This window comes from Salmo trutta, chromosome 31 (genome assembly GCF_901001165.1).
Source record: "Salmo trutta chromosome 31, fSalTru1.1, whole genome shotgun sequence".
NCBI classification, from domain to species: Eukaryota; Metazoa; Chordata; class Actinopteri; order Salmoniformes; family Salmonidae; genus Salmo; species Salmo trutta.
The window spans coordinates 28,443,582-28,470,196 of record NC_042987.1 but is presented as its reverse complement, the minus strand read 5'-3'; the positions used below and the strand labels follow the sequence as shown (position 1 = coordinate 28,470,196).

The following is a 26,615-nucleotide window of genomic DNA, read 5'->3' as shown; positions in this document are numbered from 1 at the left end:
TAACAAAAATAAAAAATTTGCAGTAAGCTTTAGTTGTCTTTTTGCACTGAGTCAATTCCTCACGCTGCTGTTTCCAACGTCTTATCATCGACTCATTAAGACCAAGCTCCCGTGCAGCAGCTCTATTTCCTTTTCCAACAGCCAGATCTATCGCCTTCAACTTGAAATCTGCATCATATGCATTTCTCCGTGTCTTTGCCATGATGAGGGTGACAAAAGGACTACCGTAATCAGAATGATGGGAAGTTTGAGGGCGCTCGATTTAATCTAAACAGTAAACAAAAAAGTTGTTTGACCTTAACCCGTTCGGAAATTTCATTGGTCTAATGAAAGCTTCATGCCGCCAAAAAACTGAGCACGTCACAGAATGTGTTTTTTGGGAGAAAAAAAAATTGAAAGCGGGAAAAATCCATATATTAGCCACGTCATTGTTTAAGCCGCGAGGTTCAAAGCTGGGAAAAAAGTTGCGGCTTATAGTCCGGAATTTACGGTAAATTGATTTTATTGATGTGTTAAGTTAAAATAAAAAAGTGTTCATTCAGTATTGTTGTAATTGTCATTATTACAAATAAATAAAATGAAAAATCGGCCGATTTAATCGGTATCAGCTTTTTTGCTCCTCCAATAATCGAAATCGGCATTGAAAAGTAATAATCGGCCAACCTCTATATTAAATCATCAACATGTATTGATCACATTTTTATTAATGCTGCAGATATTTGCTTTAAAGCAGTATCCAAATCCATAGGACGTAGTGATCACAATATAATAGCCATATCTAGAAAAACCAAAATTCCAAAGGCTGGGCCTAATACACTGTAGAGGTCATACAATAAGTTTTGTACTGATTCATATGTTGATGATGTAAAGAATACAGTTGAAGTCGGAAGTTTACATACACCTTGGCCAAATACATTTAAACTTAGTTTTTCACAATTCCTGACATTTAATCCGAGTAAAAATTCCCTGTCTTAAGTCAGTTAGGATCACCAGTTTATTTTAAGAATGTGAAATGTCAGAAAAATAGTAGAGGGAATTATTTATTTTAGCTTTTATTTAATCACATTCCCAGTGGGTCAGAAGTTTACATACACTCAATTAGTATTTGGTAGCGTTGCCTTTAACCTGTTGCTTTTCGCACCCAAGTACGTTCATCTCTAGGAGACAGAACACGTCTCCTTCCTGAGCGGTATGACGGCTGCGTGGTCCCATGGTGTTTATACTTGCGTACTATTGTTTGTACAGATGAACATGGTACCTTCAGGTGTTTGGAAATTGCTCCCAAGGATGAACCAGACTTGAGGTCTACAATTTTTTGGCTGATTTCTTTTGATTATCCCATGACGTCAAGCAAAGAGGCACTGAGTTTGAAAATAGTTATTGAAATACATCCACAGGTACCTCCAATTGACTCAAATGATGTTAATTAGCCTATCAGAAGCTTCTAAAGCCATGACATCATTTTCTGGAATTTTCCAAGCTGTTTAAAGGCACAGTCAACTTAGTGTATGTAAACTTCTGACCCACTGGAATTGTTATACAGTGAATTGTAAGTGAAATAATCTGTCTGTAAACAATTGTTGGAAAAATTACTTGTGTCATGCACAAAGTAGATGTACTAACCGACTTGCCAAAACTATAGTTTGTTAACAAGACATTTGTGGAGTGGTTGAAAAGCCAGTTTTAATGACTCCAACCTAAGTGCATGTAAACTTCCGACTTCTTCAACTGTATTTGCTTGTCTGTGGTGTGTAATGAGGAGCAACCAGACGCTGCACTTGATGCATTTTATGAAACTACTTATTCCAGTTACTAATAAGCATGCACCCATTAAGAAAATTACTGTAAAAACTGTTAAATCCAATTGGATTGATGACAAATTGAAAAATTGTATGGTTGAGAGGGATGAGGTAAAAGGTATGGCAATTAAGTCTGGCAGCCCAACTGATTGGCAAATGTACTGCAAATTAAGAAATCATGTGACTAAACTAAATAAAAAGAAACTACACTAGGAATGAAAGATAAATTATAGAAAGAATGATAGCTTTTTACTTTGGGGCAGCTTAAATAAAATTGAGGAAAAAAGCCAACTGCATTTATTGAATTAGATGGCTCATTCATCACAAAGCCCACTGATATTGCTAACTACTTTGACTTTTTCATTGGCAAGATAAGCAAACTTAGGGATGACATGCCAGCAACAAACGCTGACACTACACATCCAAGTATATCGGAGCAAATTATGAAAGACAAGAATTGTACTTTTGAATTCCGTAAAGTCAGCGTGGAAGAGGTGAAACATTGCTGTCTATCAACAATGACAAGCCACCAGGGTCTGACAATCTAGATGGAACATTACTGAGGATAATAGCAAATGATGTGGCAAATAGGAGTGGCAATATCTTCAATTTAAGCCCACTAGAGAGCGTGTGCCCTCAGGCCTGGAGAGAAGCTAATGTCATTCCACTACCCAAGCATAGTAAAGCCCCTTTACTGGCTCAAATAGCCAACCAAATCAGCCTGTTACCAACCCTTAGTAAACTTCTGAAAAAAATTGTGTTTGACCAGATACAATGCTATTTTACAGTAAACAAATTGACAACAAAATTTCAGCACGGTTATAGGGAAGGACACTCAACAAACACAAATGACTGATGATTGGCTAAGAGAAATTGATGATCAAATGATTGTGGGGGCTGTCTTGTTAGACTTAAGTGCAGCTTTTGACACTAACGTGTTATGGCTTTACACCCTCTGCGATAATGTGGATAAAGAGTTACTTGTCTAACAGAACACAGAGGGTGTTCTTTTAATGGAAGCCTACCAAATATAATCCAGTTACAGTCAGGAATCCTCCAGGGTAGCTGTTTAGGCCCATTTGCTTTTTTCAATTTTTACTAACGACATGCCACTGACTTTGAGTAAAGCCAGAGTTTCTATGTTTGCAGATGACTCAAGACTATACACGTCAGCTACTACAGCGACTGAAATGACTGCAACACTCAACAAAGAACTGCAGTTAGTTTCAGAGTGGGTGGCAAGGAATAAGTTCGCACTAAATATTTCTAAAACTAAAAGCATTGTATTTGGAACAAAAACACTCACTAAACCTTAACCTGTCTGGGCTAGGGGGCAGTATTTTCACGGCCGGATGAAAAATGTACCAGATTTAACCTCTCGCTTGCGTCCCACCCTAGTCAACAGCCAGTGGAATCGCGTCGCGCGAAATACAAATACCTCATAAATGCTATAACTTCAATTTCTCAAACATATGACTATTTTACACCGCAAAAGCAAAACATTAGATTATGTTAGGAGAGTACCCTGCCAAAAAAAAATCACACTGCCATTTTCAAAGCAACTAGCATGCATCACAAATACCCAAAACACAGCTAAATGCAGCACTAACCTTTGACAGTCTTCATCAAATGACACTCCTAGGACATCATGTTACACAATACATGCATTTTTTGTTCATAAAGTTAATATTTATATATAAAAACTGCATTTTACATCGGCGCGTGATGTTCAGAAAATATTTTCCCTCAAATGCTTCCGGTGAATCAGCGCTACAATTTACAAAATTACTATTCGAAAAATAATTCTAGATTAACATCTCGTGAATGCAGCCGCATTGCCAGATTTAAAAATAACTTTACTGGGAAATCACACTTTGCAATAAACGACGTGGTATGCTCAGAAAAATAGGCTAGGCGATACATGTTAGCGCCATCTTGGAACCATCTAAAATCAAATATACTATTGTAAATATTCCCTTACCTTTGATTATCTTCATCAGAAGGCACTTCCAGGAATCCCAGGTCCACAGCAAATGTAGTTTTGTTCGAAAAAGTTAATAATTTATGTCCCAATAGCTCCTTCTTGTTAGCGCGTTCCGAAGGCTACTCATAATGTACGAGGCGCGCTGGACTTGTTGTCACGAATGTGCAAAAAAATATATATTTACGTTCGTTCAAACATGTCAAACGTTGTATAACATAAATCTTTAGGGCCTTTTTCAACCAGAGCTTCAATAATATTCAAGGCGGACGATTGCACCCTAAAGTTTTTTAAACTGTTTGAATGGTGTCTGTGAGTATAACAGAACTCATATGGCAGGCAAAACCCTGAGAAGATTCCAAACAGGAAGTACCCTCTCTGACCATTCCTTGGGCTTCTTGGCTCTGTTTAAAGAAAATGTAGGATCTTTGCTGTAACGTGACACTTCCTACGGCTCCCATAGGCTCTCAGAACCCGGGAAAAAGCTGAATGATGTAATTCCAGCCGCTGGCTGAAAAACTTTAGCGCATTTGGATGGTGGTCGATCAGAGGGCCATCAGACTGAGGCTCGTGCACGAGGGGATCCCATGTTTTTACTTTCTCTCTCTTTGAACGTAAACACGCTTTCCCGGTCGGAATATTATCGCTTTTTTACGAGAAAAATGGCATAAAAATTGATTTTAAACAGCGGTTGACATGCTTCGAAGTACGGTAATGGAATATTTAAAAAAAAAAATTGTCACGAAACGCGTCGGGCGCGTAACCCTTATTTACCCTTTCGGATAGTGTCTTGAACGCACGAACAAAACGCCGCTATTTGGATATAACTATGGATTATTTGGGACCAAACCAACATTTGTTATTGAAGTAGAAGTCCTGGGAGTGCATTCTGACGAAGAACAGCAAAGGTAATAACATTTTTCTTATAGTAAATCTGACTTTGGTGAGTGCTAAACTTGCTGGGTGTGTAAATAGCTAGCCCTGTGATGCCGGGCTATCTGCTTAGAATATTGCAAAATGTGCTTTCACCGAAAAGCTATTTTAAAATCGGATATGGCGAGTGCATAGAGGAGTTCTGTATCTATAATTCTTAAAATAATTTATGTTTTTTGTGAAGGTTTATCATGAGTAATTTAGTAAATTCACCGGAAGTTTGCGGGGGGTTTGCTAGTTCTGAACGTCACATGCTAATGTAAAAAGCTGGTTTTTGATATAAATATGAACTTGATTGAACAAAACATGCATGTATTGTATAACATAATGTCCTAGGGGTGTCATCTGATGAAGATCATCAAAGGTTAGTGCTGCATTTAGCTGTGGTTTGGATTTATGTGACATTATATGCTAGCTTGAAAAATGGGTGTCTGATTATTTCTGGCTGGGTACTCTGCTGACATAATCTAATGTTTTGCTTTCGTTGTAAAGCCTTTTTGAAATCGGACAGTGTGGTTAGATTAACGAGAGTCTTGTCTTTAAAATGGTGTAAAATAGTCATATGTTTGAGAAATTGAAGTAATAGCATTTCTAAGGTATTTGAATAATGCTCCACAGGATTCCACTGGCTGTTACGTAGTTGGGACGATTTCGTCCCACCTACCCTAGAGGTTAAATAAAATCCTTCTTTATATCCCAAAAAGTCAGTTTAGTTAGCGCCATTGATTTGAGTAATCCACTCGTTCAACATGCAGAGAAAGGAATCTGAAAATCTACCCCTAAACTTTGTTTCAACAAGTCAAAATATTTTTCTATTCACTCCTCAGATACCCTAAAATGTAATCAAACTATAATATTTCTTACGGAAAGAAGTATGTTCAATAGGATACCGATTTTAGCAGGTGCGTTCTGTCTTCACGGTGCACGCAAAACACTAATTTCCAAGACTGTGTCCCTGTACTAAAACTGATATTTCTTCTTCGTTTTTGAAGTTACGAGCCTGAAACCTTGAACATAGACTGCTGACACCCCATGGAAGCCATAGGAATTGCATCCAGTGAGCAAATTTTCAAAATGGCTCATACTTGCCATTCTAAGAAAATGGTCTCTCTCTCAAAAAAATTCTGGTTGGTTTTTCTTTGGATTTGCTCCTACCATATCTACTGTGTTATATTCTCCTACATTATTTTAACATTTCTACAAACTTCTAAGTGTTTTCTTTCCAATGGTACCAATTATATGCATATCTTGGCTTCAGGCCCTGAGCAGGCAGTTTACTTTGGGCATGTCATTCAGGCGAAATTGAGAAAAAAAGGGGCCTAGCCCTAAGTTAACCTCTCTGGGGTATGTGGGACATTAGCATCCCACCTGCGGCACACAGCATTCAACAGCCAGTGAAATAGCAGGGCGCCAAATTCAAAACAACAAAAATCTCATAATTCAAATTTTTCAAACATACAACTATTATATCCCATTTTAAAGATACACTTCTCGTTAATCCAACCACATTGTCCGATTTCAAAAAGGCTTTACGGCGAAAGCATAACATTAGATTATGTTAGGACAGCGCCGAGACAAGAAAAACCACACAGCCATTTTCCAAGCAAGGAGAGGCGTCACAAAAACCAGAAATACAGCTAAAATTAATCACTAACCTTTGATGATCTTCATCAGATGGCACTCATAGGACTTCATGTTACACAATACGTGTATGTTTTGCTCGATAAAGTTCATATTTATATCCAAAAACCCCATTTTACATTGGCGTGTAATGTTCAGAAATGTTTTGCCTCCCAAAACTCCCGGTGAATGAGCACATCAAGTTACAGAAATACTCTTCATAAACGTTGATAAAATATTCAACTGTTATTCAAAGAATAATAGATACACTTCTCCTTAATGCAACCGCTGTGTCAGATTTTCAAAATAGCTTTACAGCGAAAGCACACTTTGAAATAATCTGAGTACGGCACTCAGTCACAAAACCAACCCGCCATTTTGTGGAGTCAACAAAACTCAGAAATAGCATGATAAATATTCACTTACCTTTGATGATCTTCATCGGAATGCACTCCCAGGAATCCCAGTTCCACAATAAATGTTAATTTTTTTTCGATAAAGTCCATATTTATGTCCAAATACCTCCTTTTTGTTTGCGCGTTCAGTCGAGTTATCCAAATCCACTGTGCTCGCGCAGTTTGTTCAGACGAATAGTCAAAAAAGTTATTACAGTTCGTAGAAACATGTCAAACGATGTATAGAATCAATCTTTAGGATGTTTTTAGCATAAATCTTCCATAACATTCCAACCGGACGATTCCTTTGTCTTCAAAAAAGAAAAGGAACACAGCGAACTCTCAAGGGAGCGCGCGCGACTGAGCTCATGTCATTTTCTCAGTCATCTGATTCCAATGGCACTTATTCTCTTCCCATTCACAGTAGAAGCATGGAACAATGTTCTAAAGACTGTTGACATCTAGTGGAAGCCTTAGGAAGTGCAAAATGACCCCATTGACACTATACTGGATAGGGAATGACTTGAAAAACTACAAACCTCAGATTTCCACACTTCCTGGTTGGATTTTTTCTCAGGTCTTTGCCTGCCATATGAGTTCTGTTATACTCACAGACATCATTCAAACAGTTTTAGAAACTTCAGAGTGTTTTCTATCCAAATCTACTAATAATATGCATATCTTAGCTTCTGGGACTGAGTAGCAGGCAGTTTACTCTGGGCACCTTCTTCATCCGGACGTCAAAATACTGCCCCCTACCCCGATGAAGTTAACAGGAGTCTTCAATATTCCCAGGTAAGAAGTTTTAGGTTGTAGTTATTATAGGACTATTTCTCTCTCTACCATTTGTATTTCATATACCTTTGACTGCTGGATGTTCTTATAGGCACTTTAGTATTGCCAGTGTAACAGTATAGCTTCCGTCCCCCTCCTCGCCCCTAACTGGGCTCGAACCAGGAACACATCAACAACATCCACCCTCGAAGCATCGTTACCCATCGCTCCACAAAAGCCGCGGCCCTTGCAGGGCAAGGGGAACAACTACTTCAAGGTCTCAGACCGAGTGACATCACCGATTGAAACACTATTAGCGCGCACCCCGCTAACTAGCTAGCCATTTCACATCGGTTACACCAGCCTAATCTCGGGAGTTGATAGGCTTGAAGTCATAAACAGCTCAATGCTTGAAGCACAGGGAAGAGCTGCTGGGAAACGCACGAAAGTGCTGTTTGAATGAATGCTTACGAGCCTGCTGCTGCCTACCACCGTTCAGTCAGACTGCTCTATCAAATATGAAATTATAGACTTAATTTTAACATAACACACATAAATACGAGCCTTAGTTTACGGATTTGACCATATTAATGACCTATCATTCCGAAAACAAAACGTTTATTCTGTCAGTGAAATACGGAACCGTTCCGTATTTTATCTAACAGGTGGTATCCATAAGTCTAAATATTCCTGTTACATTGCACAACCTTCAATGTTATGTCATAATTACGTAAAAGTCTGGCAAATTAGTTCGCAACGAGCCAGGCGGCCCAAACTGTTGCATATACCCTGACTCTGCGTGCAATGAACGCAAGAGAAGTGACACAATTTCCCTAGTTTAATATACTTCTGTGTATTGATTTTAAGAAAGGCATTGATGTTTATGGTTAGGTACATTCGTGCAACGATTGTGCTTTTTTCACAAATGTGCTTTTGTTAAATCATCCCCCGTTTGGCGAAGTTGGCTGTCTTTATGGTTAGGTACACATTGGCGCAACGGTTGTGCTTTTTTTTCGCGAATGCGCTTGTTAAATCACCCGTTTGGCGAAGTAGGCTATGATTCGATGATAAATTTCACAGGCACCGCATCGATTATATGCAACGCAGGACAAGCTAGATAACTATACATGGTTGATGATATTACTAGTTTAACTAGTGATTATGTTAAGATTGATTGTTTTTTATAAGATTTGTTTAATGCTAGCTAGCACCTTACCTTGGCTCCTTGCTGCACTCGCATAACAGGTAGTCAGCCTGCCACGCAGTCTCCTCGTGGAGTGCAATGTAATCGGCCATGATCGGTGTCCAAAAATGCCGATTACCGATTGTTATGAAACCTTGAAATCGGCCCTAATTAATCGGCCATTCCGATTAATTGGTCGACCTCTAATTTAATACCAATATGTCTGCCATTTTCACCCCATTCTGTGATTTTTGAGGGTTTATGACATAGCCCCTCTAGTAATTTAATAGGATCTCTATGGCTTAAACAATAACTTCATATCTGAAGTCATGCACTTTTTCTATTGATTGGTGTGGTCTCTGTGGATATGTGTGTGTCTCTCAGAGTCAGCGAGAACGGGAGCGAGGATGCGACCTACCCACGTGTGGTTAATTACTGAATTGAATGGCTGTGGTTTATAAATATGTATGTGTGGGGGTGTGTTGATTATCTCTGTTTTTGTGCCATAGCGTAGCTAGCTGTGCGTGTGTGCGTGCGTGCGCGATAAGAGTCACTGACTCAAAGCCACAAGAGGATAGAAAATATTTCAAATGTTGCTTTTTAGGGGGAGGTAGTTGCAGAAACGTTAGAATGGTTTAGTCGACTTCCTCAATGGTCGGTCCATACCTGTTATTTGCCATGGCAGACTGATGATAATCACAGGGCCATTTTAGGCCAAATTGAATGTAATTGAAAAGTTAATGATGGTCCTCCGAAACGGCTGATGTTTGCGGACCTGTGAGGTCGGTTTCACCCGTTCATTTTCACACGGACGCCATGATGTCACTTACCTTACCAGCATTCTCACAAGTCTGACTTCACTGGCACCATTATCATAGTCTGCCCACTCTGTCGAAACTCTTTTAATGTTGTTATAAACCATACTGTGTGCAGAGAAATGGCGCAGAATTGCTTTCTTCAACTCTAGCCTGATAGGCAAATGTTGAAATACTGAAATTGTCATGAGGCTAATCTTTCGCTGGAAACATCTGGAAACCGAAGCAACAAAAAATAGACCATCAATGTTTCCCCTCTACCCAGGCTCTCCTGTGATTTGTCAGTGTGTCATCCAGCTGTGCATAGATTGGTTACAGGGTATCTCTCTAATCTAGTCAGCTCTCCTCAGGGCCCAGTCGGCCCCAGTGACCCAGTTCTATACAGCTATATAGAGTTACCTAAACCAGTTTTATATATGGGTTGGCTCAGTCAAACCAGTACTACACTAACAGCTGGGATGCATTACTAGTGCTGTTGCCATTCCCTGGGGCAGTTGACAACCTTGATCAAATCCGGAGTTCAACTTGATAAACAACATCACACCAGATAAGTGTTTTATTGAGTGGGATATAGCAGGGGCAGGCAATAGCCTATTGAGTGGTTTATAGCAATTCAGTAATATTAAGATTGTTGGTATTGTGACTATCATCTGCCCCCTTGTCCAGTTGCTATAGGAACATTTTGAGGAAAACAGTAATAATTTTGTCCATGATTCAGCCTGTGTCAGGATCACTCAGTCTGAGATAAAATAGCATCTATTTTAATAAAATTAGCTTTATTTAATCTGCAGACTCACAACAACCCTTTTGGAGATTCCCCACTCTCATTTGGTCAGCATGTGTCACTGTATATTGAAACTGGAGTCATAACACATACATTTATGTGAATAAAAATGATAAAATTATGGCATTATCCATCAATGTGAAGTATAATTTCTCCCTACTTTGAACTTGTTTTGTCTCTCTTTGGATTTGAATCAAGCCCAATGGACTAAAGACTTCACCAAAGCTTAGAGAACAGTCAGGGGAAAACACTTTGTCAAGATCCTTTATGGAGTCTGTGAAAATGTTTACATTCAGACCTATTACATTTCTCTGACCTTTTCAGGAAAGGAAAGACACTGTGCAAAACAGTAAAGGGATATTTGGCGACCGTACCAACGGCACTAACACAGACTTAACATCCTGTTCAGGCATACCGTTCCAGAGGGAGCGTTCAGAGTGGTATTTTTTGGCTAATAATATTCATCTGCACCCATCCATCATTCTACCCATTCTATCTTCCTCCTCCAGTGGTTTCAGGCTCTAACGATGGCCTCTCTCTTTCTCTCACTTGCTCTCGCGCTTTCTTGTTCGCTTGCTCACCACGCAACTCCAAATAGCATTTCTGGTCCCAAAACTTTGCAGACCAGTGATTAACTTTTGCTGCAAATGTCTGAACACATGAGTGCTCGCATGTGTAATGCATTCATGATTGACTCATTCTGCAGAAAGCAGGATGGGCCGTTTTTGATATGAATCTAGAGTTTCTCATCTGATACAGGGCTATTAGGATGATGAATCCTTGTCCTCTTGCCTATTATGAGATTCTGTGGATTTGGTCCCAGTCACAGACCCGTATAAAGAGGCCAATATGCCCAGATCCTCCCAGCCTATCACATTTCGTCATCTTTGGTCCTACATGGGATTATGTGCAGTAGTTTAGAAACTGATACTGAATACATCTGGAGTTATCAGAAGAGAACTTTCATGTGGCAAGTTACAATTTGCTTTTTGAAAGTTCTATAGCTTGAAAACTTGATTGCTGACATGCAACAAAAATGTGTGACCGTATCAACAGTCTACTAATGAAAGAAATACCAAAATATTGTTTTTAAGTGGATTTTTCCTTTAATACAGTGCATTCGGAAAGTATTCAGACCCCTTGACTTTTTCCACATTTTGTTACGTTACACCCTTATTCTAAAATGGATTAAAGAGCGCCTTGATCCTCCTTTTTGGATTAAATTCATTGTTTTCTTTGTCAATCTACACAATACCCCATAATGACAAAGCAAAAACAGGTTTGTAGAAATTTTGGAAAATGTATAAAAAAATATATACAACTGAAATATCACATTTACATAAGTATTCAGACCTTTCACTCGGTACTTTGTGGAAGCACCTTTGGCAGTGATTACAGCTTCAAGTCTTCTTGGGTATGACCCTACAAGCTTGGCACACCTGTATTTGGGGAGTTTCTCCCATTAATCTCTGCAGATCCTGTCAGGTTGGATGGGGAGCATCGCTGCACAGCTATTTTCAGGTCTCTCCAGAGATGTTCAATCGGGTTCAAGTCCAGGCTCTTTTTAGCAAATGTATAAAAAATGTAAACAGACCTTCTTTACATAAGTATGCAGACCCTTTGCTATGAGACTTGAAATTGAGCTCAGGTGCATCCTGTTCCATTGATCATCCTTGAGATGTTTCTATAACTTGATTGGAGTCCACCTGTGGTAACTTCAATTGATTGGACATGATTTGGAAAGGCACACACCTGTCTATATAAAAACCAAGCAATAAGGTCGAAGGAATTGTCCGTAGAGCTCAAAGACAGGATTGTGTCGAGTCACAGATCTAGGGAAGGATACTAAAACATTTCTGCAGCATTGAAGGTCCCCAAGAACACAGCCTCCATCATTCTTAAATGGAAGAAGTTTGGAACCACCAAGACTCTTCCTAGAGCTGGGCACTCGGCCAAACTGAGCAATCGGGGGAGAAGGGCCTTGGTCAGGGAGGTGACCAAGAACCCGATACTCACTCTGACAGAGTTCCTCTGTGAAGATGGTTGTCCTTTTGGAAATTTTCCCATCTCTGCAGCACTCCAGCAATCAGACCTTTATGGTAGAGTGGCCAGACGGAAGCCACTCCTCAGTAAAAGGCACATGACCAGCCCGCTTGGAGTTTGCCAAAGGACACCTAAAGGACTCTGACCATGAGAAACAAGATTCTCTGGTCTGATGAAACCAAGATTGAACTCTTTGTTCTGAATGCCAAGTGTTACATCTGGAAGAAACCTGGCACCATCCCTACAGTGAAGAACGGTGGTGGCAGCATCGTGCTGTGGAGATGTTTTTTAACAGCAGGGACTGGGAGACTAGTCAGGATCGAGGCAAAGATGAACGGAGCAAAGTACAGAGATATCCTTGACGAAAACCTTTTCCAGAGCTCTCAGGACAACGACCCTAAGCACACAGCCAAGACCATGCAGGAGTGGCTTCTGTACTATTCTCTGAATGTCCTTGAGTGGTCCAGCCAGAGCCTGGACTTGAACCCGATCAAACATCTCTGGAGAGATCTGAAAATAGCTGTGCAGCGACGCTCCCCATCCAACCTGACAGAGCTTGAGAGTATCTGCAGAGAAGAATGGGAGAAACTCCCCAAATACAGGTGAGGCAAGCTTGTAGTGTCATACCCAAGAAGACTCGAGGCTGTAATCACTGGCAAAGGTGTATACTTATGTAAATGTAATATTTCCATTTATTTTATTTTTTTTAATACATTGGCAAATTGTCTAAAAGTCTGTTTTTACTTTGTCATTATTGGGTATTGTGTGTAGATTGAGGTAAAAAAAAAAAAAAAAACGATTTAATCAATTTTAGAATAAGGCTGTAACGTAACAAAATGTGGTAAAAGTCAATGGGTCTGAGTACTTTCCGAATGCACTGTACATGGGTCAGCATTCTCCAACTCCAGTCCTGTGGGGACCACAGTATGTGCCCGCTTTTGGTTTATCCTTACTCAAATGCACCAGATAAAACATGAGCTTATAAGGGGTAAGTGAAAGTGACTCCTTGAATTAGCCCAGACACCCACCCATTTTTTTTCCAGACCACAGAGTCTGGCTTTTCTGACTCACGGATAGTCATCAGACACTGAGTCAGAGGTGTCTGTCTGGACTACCCATAGCCCTACAGTAAGTTAACCTACTTCTGTTACATTGGGAATTACCGGGAACCAACCTGCGGGCTGCTGCCCTCTGCAACGGCTCCTCCTGGTGGCCCTCCGGGGTATTACAGGAGGGAGGTAGCAGTGTATCAAGGCACATAATGTACTTTTTTTCAATTATTTTAGGCGTTCCTAGAGAACTGCAATGTGTGCAGGGTTTGGTCTCACGTGCGTCACTCTTTTTAAACACCCAATTCAACTAATCCACAAGACTGATTAGTTGAATCCAGTGTTTTAGTGCTGGGCTGGGACACATTGTTCATTATATATTTTCTTCACAATGTCATGCCACCTGAATGTGCTGAATAAGCCAAGAGAGGTTAAGTAATAACTGTATCATGTATGTACAGAAGCCTTGCTCAACACTGAGTCTCCAAAATAACTAACCACATCTTTTAAGACGGCCTCTCTCAACACAGTCTTAGGGATCCAGTCGTTTAAACATGTTTGATGGATTCCCACTAAACAAGGGCTTGCTGATTTTAGTTGACTAGATGGTTGAATCAGGGGTGCTAGTGTTGAAATACATCAAACCTGAAATGAATGGGATATCACAAGTGGCAAAAATGGCAAGCTCTCAAAGACATTTGCAAACCCCTTGAAAATACGTCAGCTTTCCTGTAAGAGACAAGATTAATAACACCTCGTTTTACCTCATTCTTTCCAGTCACAGACGAGGACACAGTCAAGAGATACTATGCCAAGTTTGAGGAGAAGTTCTTTCAGGCGTGCGAGAAGGAGCTGGCCAAAATCAACACATTCTACTCAGGTAACTGTACAACTGTGTACAACAATGTGTTGTTCATTTATGTTGTTAATTTATGTCATCCTGCACCTGATATAACCAAACCACCATGTGTCTCTCTAGTTAGCTAGCTGTTTCTATGATTGTCCAAAAAAACTACAGCACATTCACATTGCGTGATTAGCAAAACGTTACACGCTCCTCCACTGTCCACTGCTGGCCAAGGCCACTAAAGGCCCATCTGTTCAGAAGACAAACATTTAAATCCTTAGGGAGTGAATCTCCCTGCCAGAAACCAAATCAGACTGCCTCTCTCTCTTACTCAATCTCCATCTCTCTCCTTCCCATGACCCTTCCTCCTCTCTCTGGCTCTTCTCTCCCCCTCTTTTCTCCCCCTCTCCTCCCTCTCTCTCCCCCTCTCCAGAAAAGCTAGCCGAGGCCCAGCGTCGTTTCGCCACTCTCCAAAATGAACTGCAGTCGTCGCTGGACGCTCAGCGGGAAAGCAGCATGCAAGGTCTCCGTCGCCGCCGCAAGGCCGTCTTCCACCTGTCCCAGCAGGAGCGCTGCAAACACCGCAACATCAAGGACCTGCAGCTGGCCTTCTCCGAGTTCTACCTCAGCCTCATCCTGCTACAGAACTACCAGGTTAGTACCCTAGACACTACCCCTAGACCACAGGAGGCTGCTGAGGGGAGGAAGGCTCATAATAGTGACTGGAATGGAGTGACTTTACTATGAGCCTGTCCTCCCCAAATAAGGTGCCACCAACCTCTTGTGCCCTAGACACTATCGCTAGATACTACCTCAGCCTCATCCTTCTGCAGAATTACCAAGTTAGTAGACACTACCAGGGTGGGAAATGAACGTTTTGGTCCACCAGCCACTCAGGTGTTTTTACCAGGCAATTGTTTTTTTCTTGCCGTTATTACACCAAAAATCACACCCAAATTGATGAGCATCCTTTCTAATGTTTTTAAAACAAGAAATATAGTACTAGTAAGAAGTAATGGGGTATATTGCTTAATTTCATTTTTGTGACCTGTGTCTTTTAACCAATTATGTTCAAATAAATATTTTTAAATCCAATATTAAAAACAGATTAACAGTTCTACAACTGAACATCAATAATCAACAAAGTGCCTGCCCTGCCACATATACACAAGGCAATTCTAGGTCTTAGGATAGTTTATCCAAAATATGCCACCAATTCAATGGAATTGCAACCCTCTGCATGCACAGTGCATCCTTCCATCACATGTACAACAGATTCTCAAGATCTTGCACACTAATGAGATGCTATTGAGCCCACACTACTACACTGTCTGAGACAAGGACTACATGCTTTCTGGTAAGTTTTGATTATAGTACTGGGTGAGGTAAATATATTTTATATGACATACATGATTTTTTTGTTAACTACTAAATAGTAGCCTACAGCAAAGTGTGTTTTAAATCATTTCTAACTTGTTAACAATTTATGCTAGTTAGTTTTTGCTACCATGTGGGTTTTAGCTTGCTTGAACCTGCTAACTGAGGTGTTAATTCACCTGTTTCCATACATGTTTCATTTTAAAACATGTATCTTACAAAGAAGTTGTTCAATCTAACTGCTTAACTATTTATTTGTACATGGAATTGTATTTGGTTTTTTTTTACTCATTTTTCCCCCTAATCTTTACAGGAAAATGCCATGGGCACTATCTGATGTGTGGAGACATTTCACTGCAGCTAATCAAAAAGGAAAAGCTGTGTACATTTGCAAATACTGTGCCAAATCATATGTGAAGAATGCAACAAAGATGCAGAATCGTTTGGCCAAGTGCATAAAGTTCCCTCAGCTCTCACAACAAGCAACCTCTGACAAAAGTCCCTCTACTTCTATTTGAGGGGAAAATTATTAATCAGACACCTTATCGATAGCAACAGCTCATGGTCCTCCTGTAATCAGAAGTTTTTTTGATTCAATGGAGGAACGTAGTCAGAGAAATGCTGATGAATGTCTTGCTTGAGCTGTGTATGCAACTGGTTCACCTCTGATGCTCACAGGCAATGTGTATTGGAAGAGATTTCTGAATGTTCTTCGCCCAGCATACACCCCTTCAAGTGAAGGTCAAACAAATCAGAGAGAAAGCAGACTGTATTGCAATCATCTCTGATGGGTGGTCGAATGTTCATGGGCAAGGAATAATTAACTACATCATCTCAACCAGTATTCTACAAGAGCACAGACACAAGGGACAATAGACACACCGGTCTCTACATTGCAGATGAGCTGAAGGCAGTCAATGACCTTGGACTACAAAAGGTATTTGCACTGGTGACAGACAATGCTGCGAACACAAAGGCTGCTTGGTCTAAAGTGGAGGAGTCTTACCCTCCAATCAAACCCATTGGCTGTGCTGCTCATGTATTGAATCTGCTCCCCAAGGACATCATGGCACTGAAAACAATGGATACACTCTACAAGAGAGCCAAGGAAATGGTTAGGTATGTGAAGGGTCATCAAGTTATAGCAGCAATCTACCTCACCAAGTAAAGTGAGAAGAATAAGAGCACCACATTGAAGCTGCCCAGCAACACCCGTTTGGGTGGTGTTGTCATAATGTTTGTCTCCTGGAGGGAAAGGAGTCTCCAAGAAATGGCCATATCCTGACACCTATAGCAGTAGCCATTGCACGGATTGAGGGAGACAATGCCATCCTGTCTGATGTTCAGACTCTGCTTGCAGATGTAAGAGAAGAAATCCGTACTGCCCTGCCCACTTCACTGTTGCTCCAAGCAGAGGAAACTGCAGTTCTGAAATACATCAAAAAGCATGAAGACTTCTGCCTGAAGCCCATACACACCGCAGCGTACATGTTGGACCCCAAGTATGCTGGCAAGAGCATCCTGTCTGGTGCAGAGATCAACAAGGCCTATGGTGTCATCACTACAGTGTCTCGCCACCTTGGCCTGGATGATGGCAAGTTTCTTATCAGTCTGGCGAAATACACTTCCAAGCAAGGTCTTTGGGATAGAGATGCAGTATGGCAGTCGTGCCAACATATCTCATCAGCCGCCTGGTGGAAGGAACTGTGGATCTGAGGCTCTTTCCCCTGTTGCCTCCATCATCCTCCAAATCCCACCAACATCAGCTGCCTCCAGAGCGCAACTGGTCCTTGTTTGCGAACACACACACACACCAAATCAGGCAACAGGCTGACCAATACAAGGGTTCAGAAATTGGTGGCCATCCGGGAAAATTTGAGGCTTTTTGAGCCTGACAACAAGCCATCCTCAACAAGGTTGGAAAGTGACAGTGAAGATGAGGCCTCAGAGTCTGATGTTCAAGACACCATTCTGTATACATCTGGCCCCTCTTTGGACACTGTGTTAACAAACCTCCAAACGAGCTTCAACGCCATACAACACTCCTTTCGTGGCCTCCAACTGCTCTTAAATTCTAGTAAAACTAAATGCATGCTCTTCAACCAATCGCTGCCCGCACCCGCCCACCCGACTAGCATCACTACTATGCACGGTTCTGACTTAGAATATGTGGACAACTACAAATACCTAGGTGTCTGGTTAGACTGTAAACTCTCCTTCCAGACTCACATTAAACATCTCCAATCCAAAGTTAAATCTAGAATTGGCTTCCTATTTCGCCACAAAGCCTCCTTCACTCATGTTGCCAAACATACCCTCGTAAAACTGACTATCCTACCGATCCTTGACTTCGGCAATGTCATTTACAAAATAGCCTCCAACACTCTACTCAGACTGCATCCAATTTGCTATCACAGTGCCATCTGTTTTGTCACTAAAGCCCCATATACTACCCACCACTGCGACCTGTATGCTCTCATTGGCTGGTCCTCGCTACATATTCGTCGCCAAACCGACTGGCTCCAGGTCATCTATAAGTCATTGCTAGGTTAAGCTCCGCCTTATCTCAGCTCACTGGTCACCATAGCAACAACCACCCATAGCACGCGCTCCAGCAGGTATATTTCACTGGTCATCCCCAATGCCAATTCCTCCTTTGGCCGCCTTTTCTTCCAGGTCTCTGCTGCCAATGACTGGAACGAATTGCAAAAATCACTGAAGTTGGAGACTTATACCTCCCTCACTAACTTTAAGCGTCAGCTGTCAGAGCAGCTTACCAATCACTGCAGCTGTACACAGCCCATCTGTAAATAGCCCATCCAACCAACTACCTACCTCATCCCAGTTTTTGTTTTTCTGCTCTTTTGCACACCAGTATTTCTACTTGCACATCCTCATCTGCACATATATCACTCCAGTGTAAATTGCTAAATTGTAATTACTTCGCCACTATTGGCCTATTTATTGGCTTACCTCCTTACTTCACCTGCACACACTGTATACAGATTTTTTTCTATTGTGTAATTAACTGTTCGTTTGTTTATCCCATGTTTAACTCTCTGTTGTTTGTGGCGCACTGCTTTGCTTTATCTTGGCCAGGTCGCAGTTGTAAATGAGAACTTGTTCTCAACTGGCCTACCTGGTGAAATAAGTAAAAAATAAAAGGTGGACATTGAGGAGGTCCAGGGAGAAGACATGGAAGCCTGAGAGGAAGACAACAAAAGCTTTAGTTTCTAGACTATCATTTTACAGATGTTTTTGGGAGATGCGATGGATCATTCAATATTCCCTTTCTTTTGTTGCTCAGTGAAATCATCCCATGTGAAGAGTCAACTTATTTAATTAAAGTTCAATTCGTAACTAAAAAATGTTTTTTTCTATTGGAAGGATTTAATTATTTGCAAATCTGTCTACTTATGATAAGGTAAAGGGTTTATGTTTCTATCTCCATATGATATGGTAAATATATCCAATGCAAAATAAATCTACATTTAAATGGTGTTAATAGTAATTTGCATATTTCAGTTAATTCCCATATATTCCCGTTATTTCCCATATTCCTGTTAATTCCCACGGAAAGTTTCCATCTCTGAATATTCCCCAAAATGTGCAACCCTAGTAATGACCATGCTGTTTAATCAGCTTCTTGATATGCCACACCTGTCAGGTCGATGGATTATCTTGGCGAAGGAGAAATGCTCACTTACAGGGTTGTAAACAAATTTGTGCACAAAATTTGAGAGAAATAAGCTTTTTGTGCATATGGAAAATATCTGGGATTTTTTATTTCAGCTCATGAAACATGGGACCAACACTTTACATGTTGCGTTTATATTTTTGTTCAGTGTAGAAGCACACAAGTAAATCTATGAGATTAATGACAATAAGTTAATGTATAAATGTTTTTTGGGAGTGATTCATTATTAGTCGAGCACAATCATTAGGTGAGACAAATGTTCAGCTGCCTCCTTTAAGGGCCGTAACCATGGTAACTTTCACACTTGCTTGTCTGTGATGAAAAAAATATCAGACTGTGATGTCTTGCTAGCAGCAGAAAGTTGTAGCAAACTCAAACTAATGTTGAAAAAAAACCTAGCATGTGAACAAAACAATGTAACTTGCCAAAGAAAACACTAAGACAAAGTCATGTTTTAGGAGCCTTTCTTGTCAATTTGGCCTACTTCCACATATGGGCTTTGGATAAAAAAAGTTGTGACCACCCTCCAGTTTGGCTGGTGAAATAGACATTCTTACCCGCCAATGACGATCTACCTGCATTTGGCGGGTGTTAATTTCCAACCCTGGATACTACCCTTAGATATTACCCCCTATACACTATTCCTGCTTACTACCTCATCCTGCTACAGAACTACCAACGTTAGTTACCAGCTCCTAAACACCAACCCTAGACGCCCTACCGCTAAACCTAACCTTGTTGTTTTGTGTCACCTGATCAATTGCAACAGGTTTTGTCATATCTGTACAAGCAAATAATCTGGGAGACTCCTACTGATGGTCCAAAATATATATCTGAGGGATCCAAAAAATGAATCTGAGAGACTCCTACTTATAACCATTCAACTGTTTCTCCTCTCGTCTCTCCAGAATCTGAACTTCACAGGTTTCCGTAAAATCCTGAAGAAGCATGATAAGATCCTGGAGACGTCGCGGGGGGCCGACTGGCGCGTGGCCCATGTGGAGGTTGCCCCCTTCTACACCTGCAAGAAGATCACCCAGCTCATCTCTGAGACTGAGGTACTGGACAGCCATTTTGTTTTCCCCTCTTATCAATGAGAAGTATTGGCTCGTAGCAATGTACTATAATCATTTCAGTTTTTGTCTTTTAGCTGTGACACAATCTCTCTCTCTCCTCGCAGGCCCTGGTAACACAAGAGTTGGAGGGAGGAGACAGACAGCGAGCCATGAAGAGGCTACGAGTGCCACCACTGGGTGCTGCACAGCCTGCTCCGGCGTGGACCACCTTTAGGGTTGGGTTGTACTGTGGAGTCTTCCTAGTCCTCATGGTCACCGTCGTCATCACAGGTATACCGGTCTTCCCTGCCTTTTCCCCTATTCTCCTCCTACCCTCTGTCTTACTGAAGCTGTAACACAGGTTTTAAACCATGGTGGTGTGAAGTGCTTTACCATGTGAAAAGATTGGCTTGATAGTGAGATTTTCTACGTCCATTTTTCACATTTCCCAATTCTCATTATTTCATACAGGCCCTAGTCCTCAAGTTCAGGGTTTGATAGCTCAGTTATGGACAAAGTTGCCATTATTGTGTTATTAATATGTTATGAATGTGTTATTAACCATCCTGCCCGCTAGCTGCGGTTGTGATAGAGAATGCCAACGTGTGGCCACTGGTGAGGATCTACCGCGGCGGCTTCCTGCTGATCGAGTTCCTCTTCCTGTTGGGCATCAACACGTACGGCTGGCGCCAGGCAGGGGTTAACCACGTCCTTATCTTCGAGCTCAACCCACGCAACAACCTCTCCCACCAGCACCTCTTTGAGGTAGGAGTTTGGGCCCCTATACAGTTGTTGGATACTGATTGTGTTTTATTCATACAGCTCTGGATATTAGTTGTACCTATGTGGTTATTTGTGTTCACATTTATTGTAGTGTTACTGAATCTGTCTTTTCACATTAGTATCAAGTAATTTGCTTAAATTATCTTTCTCTCTCCCCTTATCTCTCGCTCTCTCCCCCAATCTCTCTCTCTCTTTCTCCATCTATCTCTCGCTCTCTTTCTTTGTCTCAAATTTAAACTAGCTTTATTGATATGAAATTAGCAATCAACTGTTGCCAAAGCAATAAGCAGTAGAATGGAATGACACAGTAATAGATTGAAAATGCAATCAAATTCCAACACCAGTTAACCGCTCTTCTCTTCTCCACATAGATTGCTGGTTTCCTGGGGGTGCTGTGGTGTGTGAGCATCCTTTCCTGTCTGTTCTCCAAGTCCATCCTGGTGCCCATGCAGGCCAACCCGCTGGTCCTCTACGGCTTCTTCTTACTCTTCCTCATCAACCCCTTCAAGACCCTCTACTACAAGTCACGCTTCTGGCTCCTCAAACTGCTGGTGAAATGCTCAGAAAGCTGCTGAACATGTCTGAATGTGCTTGGCGGCATGATGGGGGAAAATTATTGACATTTGATGTTGCCAAGTGGTGTATTCTGTATCCTGATCAGTAATATATAGTTATCTATTTTCCCCTGTCTCTCTGTTTCCCTCTCTTTCTCTTTCTCTCTCTCTCTCTGTTTCCTTCTCTCTATATCCCCCTCTGCCCCCCCTACTTTTCCCATATCCCTCCCTCCCTCCCTCTCCTCCAGTTTCGTGTGGTGACAGCCCCGTTCCACAGGGTAGAGTTTGCAGACTTCTGGCTGGCTGACCAGCTCAACTCTCTAGGGGTGGTTCTGATGGACCTGGAGTACCTCATCTGTTTCTACAGCTTCGAGCTTGACTGGAAGCAACAGGACGGGCTACTGCAGGACAGTAAGCAATGGATACACGAGTACACATGGATACACACACATACACACTCCAAGCTCCATTGAAAATAAGCTTGTTAGAGTTTCAGACCTTCAATCGGGGCTTTTCTTATTTCTGATGGTTACTTTTATTTTTCCTCTCCTTTGTCCCTCTCTCCTCTCTCTGTCTGTATATATCTCTTTCTCACACACAACTAAACACAACTCAACACAGCCTTATCCAAACACACAAAGCTCAGCCAAAACAAGCCTACAGCCTGATCTAGCCCACACTAAACATACCCTCAAGACTTTCGTCCAAACAAACATAGCCTAGTCCACACACACATAATGCAAACACAACAAACATTATCCAGTCCAAACAAACATACACACCACCACCTAACCCTGTTCCTACATGTTTTATCATGTTTATGTTATTGATTGCATGGGTGAGAAGTGTTGGAGTCAACTCCATTTTAAACTCAAGTCATTTGTGTATATTGAATTGCATTCCTATAAAGAAAATGTCCAGTCCATCCAACAGAGGGGAATTTCAATGGAACATATTCGGCAGATTGTATTGGTTGATTGATAATAATTCTGATAGGTGGAGGCGTGTGTCATTCCTACTCGTACGGTGTGCGGGCCGTGATCCAGTGTCTACCGGCGTGGTTCCGCTTCGTGCAGTGCCTGCGCCGTTACCGTGACTCCAAACGGGCTTTCCCTCACCTGGTCAACGCCGGGAAATACTCTACCACTTTCTTCGTGGTCACCTTCGCTGCCCTGTACAGCACTCACAAAGAGAATTGTGAGTGTCGTGATACTGTATTGTACTAGTGTACTCCTCAGACAGTACAGTTACAAAGGGAGGGCATATTACTGGAAACTTTAGAAGTTTACCAGTAAAGTACCAGAATTTTGGTTTCTTTCAAGGATTTTATATAATCTAGCACAAGATATCTAATGGCTCTTTTGGGTACCTCAGATTATCACTGGTGTATTTAATAATCTTTGGCCCTCTGTGTGACTTTATCATATATCAAATAATTGAATAAGATTATAAACTTGTTTAAATTTAATGACAAAGCTCAAGCATTATCCTAAATATAAGCCATCAACTTAGTGAATACCATTGGTGTTTAATGAGGGTGAAACAATGTTTACACACTTATTTATTTGACCTTGTCAATATGTTTGTGTTTCAATATTCTGGTGTCAAACTGGTATACCTCTCTCCTAGCTGCGAGTCACAACGAAGCTAAGATCTTCTTCTACCTGCTGATTGGCTGTTCCATAGTCAGTTCCTGTTACACCCTGGTGTGGGACCTGAAGATGGACTGGGGCCTGTTTGACCGAAACGCAGGCGATAACACCTTACTCAGAGAGGAGATCGTCTACCCCCAGAAAGTTAGTATGCACCTTTGGGGGGGAAAAAGTTATACCAACCAAACTGTTGAATATTGATTTAATCATCTATGAACAAAAATATTAATGCAACATGCAACAATTTCAAAGATTTTACTGGGTTACAGTTCATATATAAGGAAATAATTGAATTAGGCCCTAATCTATGGATTTCACATGACTGGGAATACAGATATGTATCTGTTGGTCACAGATATATTAAAAAAACAAAGTAGGGGTGTGGATCAGAAAACCAGTCAGTATCTGGTGGGACCATTTGACTCATGCAGCACGACACATCTCCTTTGCATAGAGTTGATTGTGGCCTGTGGAATATTGTCCCACTCCTCTTCAATGGCTATGCGAAGTTGCTGGATATTGTCGTGAACTGGAACACGCTGTCGTACACGTCAATCCAGAGCATCCCAAACATGCTCAATGGGTAACATGTCTGATTAGTATGCAGGCCATGGAAGAACTGGGACATTTTCAGCTTCCAGGAATTGTGTACAGATCCTTGGGACATGGGGCCGTACGTTATCATGCTGAAACATGACGTGATGGCAGCAGATGAATGGCACGACAATGGGCCTCAGGATCTCGTCACAATATCTCTGTGCATTCAAATTGCCACCAATAAAATGCAATTGTGTTTATTGTCCGTAGCTTTTTCCTGCCCATATCATAACCCCACCGCACCATGGGCTACGCTGTTCACAATGTTGACATCAGCACACCGCTGTATGGCCCACAAGACGCCATACACGTGGTCTGTGGTTGTGAGGCCGGTTGGACATTCTGCCAAATTCTTTTTCAAATAAATTGATAGAAATATGCTTTTTGTGCGAATGGAAAATGTCTGGGATCTTTTGTTTCAGCTCATGAAACATGGGACCAACACTTTACATGTTGCGTTTATATTTTTGTTCAATATATATATACACTACCGTTCAAAAGTTTGGGGTCACTTAGAAATGTCTTTGTTTTTGAAAGAAAAGCTATTTTTTCCCACATTTTAATAACATCAAATTGATAAGAAATACAGTGTAGACATTGTTAATGTTGTAAATTACTATTGTAGCTGGAAACGGCAGATTTGTATTTTAACAGAATATCTACATAGGCGTACAGAGGCCCATTTATCAGCAACCATCACTCCTGTGTTCCAATGGCACGTTGTGTTAGCCAATCCAAGTTTATCATTTTAAAAGGCTAATTGATCATTAGAAAACCCTTTTACAATTATGTTAGCACAGCTGAAAACTGTTGTGCTGATTTGAAGAAGCAATGAAACTGGCCTTCTGGAGCATCAGCATTTGTGGGTTTGATTACAGGCCCAAAATGGCTAGAAACAAAGACTTTCTTCTGAAACTCATCAGTCTATTCTTGTTCTGAGAAATGAAGGCTATTCCATGCAAAGAAATTGCCAAAAAAACTGAAAATCTCGTACAATGCTGTGTACTACTCCCTTCACAGAACAGCGCAAAATGGCTCTAACCAGAAATAAAAACAGGAGTAGGAGGCCCCGGTGCACAACTGAGCAGGAGGACAAGTACATTAGTGTCTAGTGTGAGGCGTCTGTTTCTCAAAAGTCCTCAACTGGCAGCTTCATCAAATAGTACCCGCAAAACACCAGTCTCAACATCAACAGCGAAGAGGCATTTCCGGGATGCTGGCCTTCTAGGCAGAGTTCCTCTGTCTGTGTTCTTTTGCCCATCTTAATCTTTTCTTTTTATTGGCCAGTGTGAGAGATGGCTTTTTCTTTGCAACTCTGCCTAGAAGGCCAGCATCCCGGAGTCACCTCTTCGCTGTTGATGTTGAGACTGGTGTTTTGCGGGTACTATTTGATGAAGCTGATCAATTAGCATTTTAAAAAGATAAACTTGAATTAGCTAACACGATGTGCCATTGGAACACAGGAGTGATGGTTGCTGATAATGGGCTCTGTAGATATTCCCAAAAAAATCTGCCGTTTCCAGCTACAATAGTCATTTACAACATTAACAATGTCTACACTATTTCTGATCAATTTGATGTTATTTTAATGGACAAAAAAATGTATTTAAAAAACAAGGACATTTCTACGTGACCCCAAACTTTTGAGCGTGTGTGTGTATATTGTTGGGGAAAGCCTATGCCTCAAAGAGGAACACAGAAATGTATGATGATGTAGTAAATCATCATAAAAATATTTTCAGGCCTATTATTTCAGGTTTGTATGTGATTATTTGGTGTGTGTGTGTGTGTGTGTTCAGGCCTACTACTACTGTGCCATACTGGAAGATGTGTTGCTACGTTTTGCCTGGACGATACCCCTCTCCCTGAGCACAGTCAGTGGGATACCCTCCGCTGCAGACATCCTGGCCACCATCCTAGCCCCTCTGGAGGTCTTCAGGTGAGAACAGACTATATCGCTCTACCTCGCTCTACCTCGCTCTACCTCGCCCTACCTCGCCCTACCTCGCTCTACCTCGCTCTACCTCGCTCTACCTCGCTCTACCTCGCTCTACCTCGCTCTACCTCGCCCTACCTCGCTCTACCTCGCTCTACCTCGCCCTACCTCGCTCTTTCCACCTTTCTCTCGCTCCCCCTCCCCCTCTCACTCAATGAAATTCAAAGGGCTTTATTGGCATGCGAAATATATGTTTACATTGCCAAAGCAAGTGAAATAAACAATCAAAAATGAACAGCAGACATGTTAAAATGTCATTATGGCTATGTACACTGTTATAATGATGTGCAAATAGTTAAAGAAAAAATGGGAAAGTAAATAAACATAAATGTGGGTTGTATTTACAATGACGTTTGTTCTTCACTCGTTGCCCTTTTCGTGTGGTATTTTGCCCAATAGATATGGGAGTTTATCAAAATTGGATTTGTTTTGGAATTCTTTGTGGGTCTGTGTAATCTGAGGGAAATATGTGTCTCTAATATGGTCAAACATTTGATTAGGAAGTGCATCTGTTTCCACCTCATTTTGTGGGCAGTGCGCACATAAGCCCGTCTTCTCTTGAGCGCCAGGTCTGCCTACAGCGGCCTCTCAATAGCAAGGCCATGCTCACTGAGTCTGTACATAGTCAAAGCTTTCCTTAATCTTGGGTCAGTCACAGTGGTCAGGTGTTCTGCTACTGTG

At 41.3% G+C, this 26,615-nt stretch overlaps 1 protein-coding gene across 1 annotated transcript in view; it reads left to right on the top strand.

Moving 5' to 3' along the window:
* LOC115169869 (xenotropic and polytropic retrovirus receptor 1 homolog) overlaps positions 1–26,615 on the top strand; it is a 52,006-nt gene that overhangs the window by 20,649 nt on the left and 4,742 nt on the right. The window contains exons 3-12 of the mRNA XM_029725932.1: positions 14,155–14,256; positions 14,657–14,877; positions 20,206–20,355; positions 20,478–20,643; positions 20,930–21,117; positions 21,507–21,686; positions 21,938–22,100; positions 22,686–22,886; positions 23,319–23,485; positions 25,738–25,877. Of these exons, the coding sequence (XP_029581792.1) occupies positions 14,155–14,256; positions 14,657–14,877; positions 20,206–20,355; positions 20,478–20,643; positions 20,930–21,117; positions 21,507–21,686; positions 21,938–22,100; positions 22,686–22,886; positions 23,319–23,485; positions 25,738–25,877 (1,678 nt within the window). The remainder of the gene's footprint in view (positions 1–14,154; positions 14,257–14,656; positions 14,878–20,205; positions 20,356–20,477; positions 20,644–20,929; positions 21,118–21,506; positions 21,687–21,937; positions 22,101–22,685; positions 22,887–23,318; positions 23,486–25,737; positions 25,878–26,615) is intronic.